The sequence below is a fragment of the Parambassis ranga genome, chromosome 8, assembly GCF_900634625.1.
Source record: "Parambassis ranga chromosome 8, fParRan2.1, whole genome shotgun sequence".
In the NCBI taxonomy this organism is placed as follows: domain Eukaryota; kingdom Metazoa; phylum Chordata; class Actinopteri; family Ambassidae; genus Parambassis; species Parambassis ranga.
Genome location: NC_041029.1, coordinates 8,981,382 through 8,991,933, shown reverse-complemented (window position 1 = coordinate 8,991,933; position 10,552 = coordinate 8,981,382). Strand labels below are relative to the sequence as shown.

At 43.5% G+C, this 10,552-nt stretch overlaps 2 protein-coding genes and 2 non-coding genes across 4 annotated transcripts; all 4 read left to right on the top strand.

Moving 5' to 3' along the window:
* Positions 1-195: 195 nt before the first annotated feature.
* On the top strand, positions 196-5,450 carry slc25a39 (solute carrier family 25 member 39). The gene is made up of 12 exons (XM_028412970.1): positions 196-404; positions 1,552-1,657; positions 1,784-1,843; positions 1,994-2,044; positions 2,866-2,975; positions 3,059-3,126; positions 3,227-3,351; positions 3,435-3,608; positions 3,760-3,869; positions 4,094-4,175; positions 4,266-4,346; positions 4,444-5,450. Exons 2-12 carry the CDS (start codon positions 1,561-1,563, stop codon positions 4,560-4,562), a joined length of 1,077 nt encoding a protein of 358 aa, XP_028268771.1. The 5' UTR covers positions 196-404; positions 1,552-1,560; the 3' UTR covers positions 4,563-5,450.
* Positions 4,601-9,386, top strand: rpl3 (ribosomal protein L3). The gene is made up of 11 exons (XM_028412147.1): positions 4,601-4,607; positions 4,722-4,786; positions 5,821-5,946; positions 6,504-6,696; positions 6,980-7,148; positions 7,492-7,627; positions 7,825-8,011; positions 8,119-8,381; positions 8,470-8,565; positions 8,691-8,810; positions 9,259-9,386. The coding sequence occupies exons 1-11, from the start codon at positions 4,601-4,603 to the stop codon at positions 9,301-9,303; spliced, it is 1,407 nt and encodes a 468-aa protein (XP_028267948.1). The 3' UTR covers positions 9,304-9,386.
* On the top strand, positions 7,668-7,760 carry LOC114440660 (small nucleolar RNA U83B). The gene has a single exon (XR_003671196.1). It is a non-coding gene; the product is annotated as a small nucleolar RNA U83B (small nucleolar RNA).
* Positions 9,052-9,184, top strand: LOC114440658 (small nucleolar RNA SNORA54). Its single transcript, XR_003671194.1, has one exon. It is a non-coding gene; the product is annotated as a small nucleolar RNA SNORA54 (small nucleolar RNA).
* Positions 9,387-10,552: the final 1,166 nt, after the last annotated feature.

The window sequence follows — 10,552 nt, the reverse complement described above, 5'->3', positions numbered from 1 at the left end:
CATTTATCTAAAAAAAATCTAACGGACAAACTTGCCTACCTGCAGCAGCTGCAGCGCACCGTGCTGTCGCGTCCACCGGGGGGCGCAAGAGCAGGAGTCAGATGTCGCAGGCAGCGCCTTACCGCTGATCTCCAAAACATCCGCACAGGCCTCTCTTAGTTAGTGAGATTGGACCATCGCCGAGGTGCATCTTTGTGAAATCTGTGTGCAGTGAAGGTGCGCATTTTGTGACGCTGCTGCTGCTGTGCTGCAAGCTCAGCTCGAGCCCTAAAGCATGTTTACGGGTCATCCGCGATGGAGAGCCCGAATAAGAAGAGATACGGCGCAAAAGCTTAATTTTAGCTTTTAACTGACATGGGTGAAGACACCCGTGTTTCACAACAAGGTTGGGAGCAGAAGTAGAGGTGAGTAACGGCAGCGTATTATTTGACAGCTACTTAAAAACAGCTAGCTAGCTGCTCGGCTAATCTGCAGTCAGGCGCAGACAGGTAAAAGGTGGCATTTCAGACAAGTTTGGTTTACGTTATCTTTGTGTGTTTTAAAACAGCTGTTCCTTTTTTATTTCTAGTAGGCATCAGTATGTATTAATGTTAGTTAAAGCAACGTTAGCGAGCTAAATGAGGGAAAGAACAGAGTGTACCATTGCGGGGTTTTATGCGATGTATTTTGCGTTATTGTTGTGTTATTGAGCTGCAGCCACAGCGGTCGTCTAATCTTAAAGTAGGTGCTGTTTATGCTGTTTTTCATTACCTCTGTCTTCTCAGCCTCCATTATGCATTGTGTAATTTAGGTGACAGGGAGACCTTGTCGTTTAAAGACACCTGTTCTGCCAAAGAGCTGTTTTGGGCACTCGTGTACTGGCAAAGCAGCTTATTAGGGAGAGAAATCCCCAGGGCCAAAAGGCTATAACTACCCTGTAATAAACAATCTAGACACACACAGAGAGGAAAAAAACAAGTTTGGCATGGTTTGAAAGATGAATATGAATTTTGTTTGGTTGTTACCTTGGCCACAGTCTCCATATTATATTTTTTCTAATTAGTAGTACTTATACAAAATGTGATACTGGTGTATTTGTGTATCTGCTCCCCTCAGTTAGGAGTGGGTCAGGAGGCGAGGCTCTCACTAGCTGTAGCTGGTGAGATTGGATGCATGCAGGTCACAGATAAGCTATCAAAACGACCCCATTATAACAACTCCGCCTTGACTTTCACTGTTCACGTTAATGAGGAGTGTCTAGTTTATCTAGTCATCAATCAGTATTTATTAGTTTGTGCTTTTGGATATTGTTTTTTTATACCGTAGTGTATCAGAATACTCTTCTGGCCTAATTTGTCAGTTTTGACATTGGAGCAAGTAAACAGAACCCTGACCCAGCCCAACCTCGGTATAAGGTTGCTGATCCTGTGAGAAACAAACACTCCACCTTAATTGTTTTACATAACACTGAGACAGCTCTAAAGCTGTTCAGCAAAGTCAGAAAACACCTCAGTGAAGTTTAGCCACCGTGCACTGAGTGGTTCTCACAGGCTATTCCTCTCCGTCTAACAGGTGGGCAGGATGGGGGAGCAGACTGTGGGCAGCCCCGTCGCTGGGATCTCTCCGGTGCAGCAGATGCTGGCCTCTGGCACTGGAGCACTCCTTACATCTGTATTTGGTGAGATTATCAAAATGAACAACTTAATTTTTTTTACCAAGTCAGCCACTGTGTCTTATTGCATCACACTTGGTTTACTGTTTCCCTTGTTATGTCATTACCAACATTTAATCTGTTTGTGCACAGTCACACCGCTGGATGTTGTGAAGATCAGGTTGCAGGCTCAGCAGACACCATTCCACCAAGGTAGGAATGAGCTTTGAGACCCAGTTTGCTTTGTAAGAGCTGCTTCAGAGTGCTGTTTTTACCCTAATGCTTTGCTCTTAAAAATAACCCCATTACACCTGTCTGCTGTGTGGTCTTTATGCTCTGTCTTTCCTTTGCCTCATTCCATAGCTTTAGCCCACGATGTTGCTCCATGGGGTGGTGTCACCCACCGTTCCAAATGTAAGTACCTGCCCTGCCATCGCTGCATGCTCTAACATTTGGCTGCAGTTTGAAAACATGCTGGTCCAACACACTTTTCTGTGTGTGGCCAAGTGCTTAAATAACAAACATGTGCTGCCAACAAACACACTCATGTGATTTGGACCTGTTTAGATCAGGTTCCCTGTTGAATAAAATATTCAAAAATAAAATCAAAATATCCACATTCAGAATATGTTTTATTTGGGGTTTTACATCTACTTTATTGTTTACAGTCAGCTCTGTATATTATAACTAAACCAGCACTTTGTAAGGTTGCATTAATGATGCAGACCCAAAATAAAAGTCCAAAGTTGTTCAAGGATGCATTAAACACTGCCATGTGCACGGCTTCATCTAACTCCAATATGAATTTTCAGTAGCAAAATAAACAGCTGGGTCAGTTTCCCTACTCAGAAACATGGTGCTTTTCTTTGTAATCTTTTTGTAAATATTTCCATGTGCTAAAGTCTGGTTGTGAAATGATGCTTTTTTAATCTTTTTTTATAAATTTGACCTGGATAAATAGGCTGAGTAAGCAGTGGCAAGGACAGCCCTGATGTTATCTAGTGAGTGGCTCTGCGGTCAATGCCAGCACCTGTATTATTAATGAGTCTGCTCTGTGAGGGCCTGTATAACTGTATTTAGAAAACAAAAACTCTTGCTGGTTGATGGTAATATTGTGAGACACAATACAAGTTTATTTAATCTTTTTTTTTCACTATATAGAAGCTCTGACCAGCTTAGATCATACAGTCATGTCTGTTTTCCATCCTTCTGACCATGATCGTTCACTCACACAGGGAAGTGTTTCCTGTATTGTAATGGACTGATGGATCACATCTATGTTTGTCGGAACGGAACCACTTGTACCAGCTGGTACAAAACACCAACACATTTCAGCGGGACCCTCGTGAGTAGCGGCACATTTGCAGGGCTGTTTCTTCTTTCCAACATTTACCCAGAAAAATAAGGGGTTTATTTTTTCTGCCACAGGATGCTTTTGTGAAAATCAGTCGCCATGAAGGACTCCGCTCTTTGTGGAGCGGGTTACCCCCAACTTTGTGAGTGAGATCTGGTCATTTCATATTTTAGCACTATGTTACTTTAAGTGTCATAATTAGAGGATAAAATATTAACACTAAATGCAACGTGTGTGTGTAGGGTTATGGCGGTACCTGCCACCATCATCTACTTCACCTGCTACGACCAGCTGAAGGACTTCCTGAGATTTGGTGTCGGTCTACAGGGTAACCATGTCCCTCTTGTTGCTGGGGGTCTTGCCCGATGTAAGTGGATTTAAAAAAAGCCCATATAGACCTCCTAAGTGTCCTGTGTTACCATTTTTAATCGCATGTGTTGGTGTGTGCAGTGGGGGCAGTGACGGTGATCAGCCCTTTGGAGCTGGTCAGGACCAAGATGCAATCCCGTCGGCTGTCCTACAGCGAGCTGCGGGTGTGCATCCGCTCTGCTGTGAGCCAGGGAGGTGTACTGTCTCTGTGGAGGGGCTGGGGACCCACTGTTCTCAGAGATGTACCGTTTTCTGGTGAGAGCAGCACCACTAAATCCTAAAAGAAGTCTTTGAAATAAAGCTCATAATTTAAAAGCTTCTGTGCTGTTGTTATTTACACTGTTTAACTCGTTGAACTGTAATCTGAAACAAAGCACCAACCATCTGTGTTTGTGTATACCTGCAGCTTTGTACTGGTTTAACTACGAGCTGGTGAAGGCCCACCTGTGTGAACAGGCTCGAATGCCTCAGGCCAACTTCTCCATCAGCTTCACGGCAGGAGCCATTTCTGGAGCTGTGAGTACACAGCAGTAATGCAAACACACACCTGCCCTCAGTGAATGGAAACACATTTTACAACATCATTAATAGGCTGGAGTGATATTTTAATGCTGAGTAAAAACAATACCAATATTACACATACACACATAAGGGCTTGTCCGTCCAATGTTTATAACACCTGAGGGTTTGAAATATAACTTTATATTACACGAGGTGTGACTGTTTGTGTTTGTCATTAGATTGCTGCAATCCTGACGCTGCCGTTTGATGTTGTAAAGACTCGGAGACAGATTCAGCTGGGAGAGATGGAAACTCTGGGAGGTTGGTGTTATTACACATTCTGCAACCAGTTGTGTGAAATATAATTATGTATATTCAAAACAATAACTTTTTTTTTATCATTCCTCTTAGTTCCTTTAAAGAGAACCACATCCACATGGCACATAATGAAAGAAATATGGGTTGAGATGGGCTACAGGGGCCTTTTTGCAGGTACACACTCTATGCTGTGTTATATAAATGATATGATTTTTTTCATTTTTTATATAAATATTTTGCCTAAATGTAAAATTGTTTTGCTTTTCCCCAGGTTTCATGCCCAGGGTGATCAAAGTAGCCCCAGCCTGTGCTGTTATGATAAGCAGCTATGAGTTTGGAAAGGCCTTCTTCCACAAGATGAACCTTGAACGAGAGCGGCTGGCCTCCTGAGGTGCTGGCTGTTTGTCAATGGGAGAAAAGTGTTCACCATGAAACGTGATCATTGTCAACCCTTTGGTTATTGTCAGGGCAATTTGCAAAGTGGGACAGACTGCCCTGGATTTAGTTTGTATTAACACAAGAGATAAGGATTGTCTTGTCTCCCTGTAGATTTATTTACAAAGATTTGCGAAACGCCCACATCTTTGGACACAACAAGGAGCACGACAGATACTGTGAGACAGCAGATGGAATTTTACAGTGCTTCTGTCATATAAAAATCTTGAAAAGGGAAAAATCAGACCTTTAGTCTGACCACACTCATCCTGAGGATCAGCATGCATATTGTATGGGACAAGGGTGGAAACTTAAACCCATCATAAAGACTGCAACTTCATCGGTACTGTAGCATGACTCAGACGAAATTAGCATCGCTGCATCGCCCTGCCTTCCTGTAGCAGTAAAGCACGACTCCCTTGATATTCGACACTGCTGTGTAGGTGACTGGGAAATCTGTTCATATGCTGGATAGATCCGACCATTTATAGCACTTTTACTTTGCAACAGAAAGGCTGTGAGATAAAACCATGAAGGACAGTTTCTAAGTTTGTTCATGTATGCTTGTTTTATTGTTTCATATTTCAAGGAAAGCCATATTGTATGATGACTTCATGATGGAAAGTGTTTTTTTTCTTTATAATTATATTGAGTAATCTTCTGTGGATTTGGATGAAGACACCAAACAATCAAATGTTTTGTGTTTATTACACATAATTTAAAAGCTTGTAAAAACACTGGATCAGACAACAAATGTTTCTGCCTTAATTTTAAATTGTATACCTGTGTCCTGTATGTGTTTTTTTATGAATGAAATTGTATTAAATGCAAAGCCTGACTTTATTTCTTCTAGTGTGGTATTTGGTAAATAATCATTATATAGAATAATATTAGTAGTGTAAATTACATTTTTGGGGATTTAAATATGGGATTAAATATGGGTTTTCCCCTCAAAACTACATACACAAATCAATAAGGATACACCAGACACAAAGATCTGTTCAAACTTAAGTTATTCAATTCAGCCAATAAAGATATTCATTCAGATATAAAACTGTTATATACAGTCATGCTTAATGTTAAAAAAGGGATGAGTCTTATTTGAATATATCCTGTATACCTAATTATCTAAAACATTGCACAGCCGCATTGCACTGTGAGGTAATCAAAATGTAAACTAAACAGCGACATCTAGTGGCTGCTGCCTGTATAGATCTTTACTACCACGGGGCGGGGCTCCTCTGTGAATGATCACGCTGAATGTCGCGATATTTCCTTTGGTATATATGAGCCGTTCGCCTCTCTGTCGGCCTCTTTGAATCGGATTGGAGACAAAATGGTGAGTGTGTGCGCACCAAGCTGCTTGTCCTGTCGGACTCAATCCGCCTGTTATCTGAAGCATCCGGCACAATGTATTTGTTAGAGACACACGGAGAGGGTCAAATGGAATTTTGTAAAGTCTTTACATACATTTTGTAGGTATTTTAGTTTTAAAGTTAAAACTTTGAGGTTGCAGTACTGGTTAGTCAGGATCCAAAATGGCTCCTTCCAGTAGGCCTTTATGTGAATGTTACAATGCTCATCATGATAAGTCACGTTCTGTGACTGATCTCGTTCAATTTGTGTAGTTTGTGACCAAAGTCGGAGGTCGTAGCGAAATGTATTTGCGTCAGATTTGACAGCCGCCCTCATGCACACTAGCGACGGCATGCTAGCTAGTGCGCCGCTAACAACGTGGCCATTGCCGGTACAGTGTCATGTTCCAACGCTAATATGTATACCGTACCCGTATGTGACAGCTATATTTGTGAACTAATATGCTGAATGCTAATATAAAAACGTCTCTTGTTCCAATGACTGTTAAGGGCCCGCTAACTCCTTGCTTTTCCCTTCTAGTCTCACCGTAAGTTTTCTGCTCCACGCCACGGTTCTCTGGGCTTCCTGCCCCGCAAGAGGAGCCGTCGTCACCGTGGTAAGGCCAAGAGCTTTCCCAAGGATGACCCTAGCAAGCCCGTGCACCTGACTGCCTTCTTGGGCTACAAGGCTGGCATGACACACATTGTCCGTGAGGTCGACAGACCCGGCTCAAGTGAGTGCATCCTAATTTAGTAATTGTGTATATGATTGATTAATATAGAGATGAGTATTACTGAACAATAGTTTAAGTAAAATATCTGCAGTGATAAAAGGTCTGTTGGATGTGGTAGTCTGCCTGTGATGAGACTCTCGACGGGCGGACAGAGTGGGTTTACACCCGTTGCTGAATGTCGAGTACTGAGTGCAGTCTATGCCAACAGTGAATAATTAGTTTAATTGTGTGTGTGTAAATGAATGATTAAATGTACTGATTTTATTTTTTTTTTCTAATGCAGAGGTGAACAAGAAAGAAGTAGTCGAGGCTGTGACGGTTGTGGAGACACCACCCATGATTGTGGTTGGAGTTGTGGGTTACATCAACACCCCCCGTGGCCTGCGTTCCTTCAAGACCATCTTCGCCGAGCACATCAGTGATGAGTGCAAGCGTCGCTTCTACAAGAACTGGTGAGCAACAGTGTAACTACTGATGATTGTGTGTGCTTGAAGCAGGTGTTAGTTGCCAGTGAAATTTGATAAAGAACTACATCCTCACTGTGCGAGTCTAACATCACGGTGGCCCCTGTGGTAGCTCCGCTCAGGTGCCCAGTGCCCTGATGAGCTCCGGGCTCCTCTGGCCAGTGGAAAGTGCTTCTTAGAAACTGTGCCATGAGCCAAAATTCTGACTAGCTGATGCAGCCCCCTTATCCGTGTGGAGGGGAGGGCAAGCAGCTATGCACTGTGTTCTTCCGCTGACCCTTCGCGGTTATGAAGAACCTGTGCCAACCCACGTGTTGCTTCATGCTCTCAGGTACAAGTCCAAGAAGAAGGCTTTCACCAAATACTGCAAGAAATGGCAGGATGACGATGGCAAGAAGCAGCTGGAGAAAGACTTTGCCGCCATGAAGAAGTACTGCCAGGTTGTCCGCATCATTGCCCACACACAGGTTAGTATACTTAACTGCCTTGTGAGGTAATGCTTTAGGTTTCTGTCAGTGACGAGACCACGGAACTTGCGTCAGGCATGGCGCCCGACACTTATGAGGATATCTTCCATGCTGCCTTCCTTCTGAGACTACAACTGTTTTTTTATTGTGCTTCTGAAGTGGTTAGGTTCTGTCCTCACCTGTGATGTTCTGTGCAGATGCGCCTGTTGCCTCTGAGGCAGAAGAAGTCTCACCTCATGGAGGTTCAGCTGAATGGAGGCACCATCTCTGACAAGGTTGACTGGGCCCGTGAGAAGCTGGAGCAGGCTATTCCAGTGAACACAGTTTTCGCTCAGGATGAGATGATCGACGTCATTGGTGTTACCAAGGGTCACGGATACAAGGGTAAGATGATCAGCGACTTTATTTCTGACCCTTAACTTCCTTTTCCTTTCAAACCGGTTTGGATAGATTAGAATTGATATTGATTTTACTAAATGCTTGTCTTTTAGGTGTCACCAGCCGTTGGCACACAAAGAAGCTTCCCCGCAAAACCCATCGTGGTCTGCGTAAGGTTGCCTGTATCGGTGCCTGGCATCCCGCCCGTGTGGCCTTCTCTGTAGCCCGTGCTGGTCAGAAGGGTTACCACCACCGCACAGAGATCAACAAGAAGATCTACAAGATCGGCCAGGGCTACCACACAAAGGATGGAAAGCTGGTGAAGAACAACGCCTCCACAGAGTATGACCTGTCAAACAAGAGCATCAACCCTCTGGTAAGAGACATTCACACCTGTATGTGTTGTCAGTAGTGGTTCCTGAAAGCAAATCTGACTTAACTGCTTTAATTGATCCATTCTGCAGGGTGGATTTGTGCACTATGGAGAAGTGACCAATGACTTTGTCATGGTGAAAGGCTGTGTTGTGGGCACAAAGAAGAGGGTGCTGACTCTGCGCAAGGTGAGGACAGTTTTCTTTATACTTGGTTGTTGTATAACCTTTGGAAGACTTGATACACAATTAAACATCTGGCAGCCATTATTGATCTTCTTAAACATTTATATATATATTTTTTTCCCTTCCAGTCTCTGCTTGTGCAGTCCAGCCGCCGTGCTCTGGAGAAGATCGACCTCAAGTTCATCGACACCACTTCCAAGTTTGGTCATGGCCGCTTCCAGACTGTGGAGGAGAAGAAGGCGTTCATGGTAAGATTTCACTTGACATTTGTTCTGTTGAAGGTTTTTCTTGGTTTATTCATGTTAACATGACAATTTGTGGCATGATGTGCCAAATGACACGGACCGAATCTAGCTGCTGGTGTGAACTTCAAGCATTAGGTTTCCTTGAAGTCTGTAGCATGGCTAATATCAAAGTATCCCCTTGCCTGAAAGTTTATTTGCTGGCAACTGTGGCATTGAACAATAGAAGTTCAATGACTGCTTTTGCCTGCACTGTTCGTAACCTGGTTCAGTCCTCAGTATGAACTTTGGGTTCCATTCCAGTGCTACATTAAGCTCCAGTGAGGCAGGGGAGCAGTGCCCCTTTGTGCTAGCTCCCTGTTCACTCTCTGGAAACATTAGTGCCTCAGGAGTGCAGGCAGCAGACTATTGAGAATTAGCATGACTTGATGGTCTTGTTTTTCTTCTTTCACAGGGACCACTCAAGAAGGACCGCATTGCCAAGGAAGAGACTGCCTAAAGTCCCTGACTACAATGTCTCTGCATTCAGTCTCCATCATTTCTGTTGTGCAGAGTTGTTTAATAAAAATTAAAAAACATTGACTATTTCTGTGTTTTTGTATGACGGGTAATCTGGTCAGCTTTACAAGTTGGAGTAAAAAAAAATGACGGATTTCTGCAGTTCTAAGAGTGAAGTCCTAAAAATGCTTGTATTAAAAATGAATCGGCAAGTCCTTCCACTGTAGTTTGCTTAATTGTAGAGAATTTAATTTTATGTTTTACAGCTGTGGCTTAAACTGGATAAAATGTAGGACCATTACCAAAAGTTGGGTGCTAAGCTTAAACGATGATTCAGGGCTCATGCTTCAATACAGCTATGGTATGTTCTTTTTTTTTTGTTTGGTACAAAATACTTGAGATTCAGTGCAGTTACATTCCACTACTCATTTTGTTGAATACATCTAAAAAGGGTGGCGTCAGCTGTGATACAAGCAGCCACTTTTGCTGATATGATGGATGGCAAGGCACTCTTTGGCTAACATTGCATGTTTTAACTGGCTATATGTGTCCTTGAGCTGTAAGGCCTGTATTTGGCTGACATCAGAACTCTCAGCAGTCACAGTAGAGTAATTAAGCTCCAACATCATCCATTCTGACTCATCACTGCCCAAACTAAAACCTCCACTTCAGCAGGTAAGGAGGAAGACCCTGAGAGGGCTCTACAGGCCATTTAGACGTCCCACAGAACGCCTCCCTGAGACATCTGCATAATATTCAGCACTCTTAGCAGAAATGTAGATTTACCATAAGGATTTTCAAGGTCCCACCCACCTCCCATTAACCTGCAGCTGAGGGAGTTGAAGGACAATTGTTCTCTGGTGAGCAGCATTTCAAGAATTCTGACATTTTCTCTACCAAAGCAGTTCTGCAGCAAAAAAAAAAAACAACCTCCTGATATCAGTGTGGATGCTGTGCATGTAGAAGCAGCAGGTGAAGGAAGCAGGGTGAAGCCCCGGTGTCACTGTGGCCAGAGGACAGTCATGGAGATGTTCCCTCTCTTACATAATCACCTCCAGAGGCTCTGACCCCTGCCCTGCTGCAGCACAAGCAGAGCTGCAGTCTGCAGAGCTCGGCTTTACATAACGCCCCCTCCCTGCTAAATGTGACAGAATTATGCCATTAATTGCTCCCTCTGTCCCGCTCAGGTGAGGTTAGGTGTCCCAGCAGGCGCTCTCTTTATGACCCTGTGCATCTGCTTGAACAGCATT

Bases quoted from the DNA above. Each gene is read 5' to 3' on its own strand.
- slc25a39 (XM_028412970.1), top strand. From the start codon at position 1,561: ATGGGGGAGCAGACTGTGGGCAGCCCCGTCGCTGGGATCTCTCCGGTG. The intron at 1,658-1,783 runs GTGAGATTATCA...GTTTGTGCACAG, and splicing joins ACTCCTTACATCTGTATTTG to TCACACCGCTGGATGTTGTG. The intron at 4,347-4,443 runs GTACACACTCTA...GCTTTTCCCCAG, and splicing joins CTACAGGGGCCTTTTTGCAG to GTTTCATGCCCAGGGTGATC.
- rpl3 (XM_028412147.1), top strand. The intron at 6,697-6,979 runs GTGAGTGCATCC...TTTCTAATGCAG, and splicing joins GGTCGACAGACCCGGCTCAA to AGGTGAACAAGAAAGAAGTA. The intron at 8,811-9,258 runs GTAAGATTTCAC...CTTCTTTCACAG, and splicing joins AGGAGAAGAAGGCGTTCATG to GGACCACTCAAGAAGGACCG.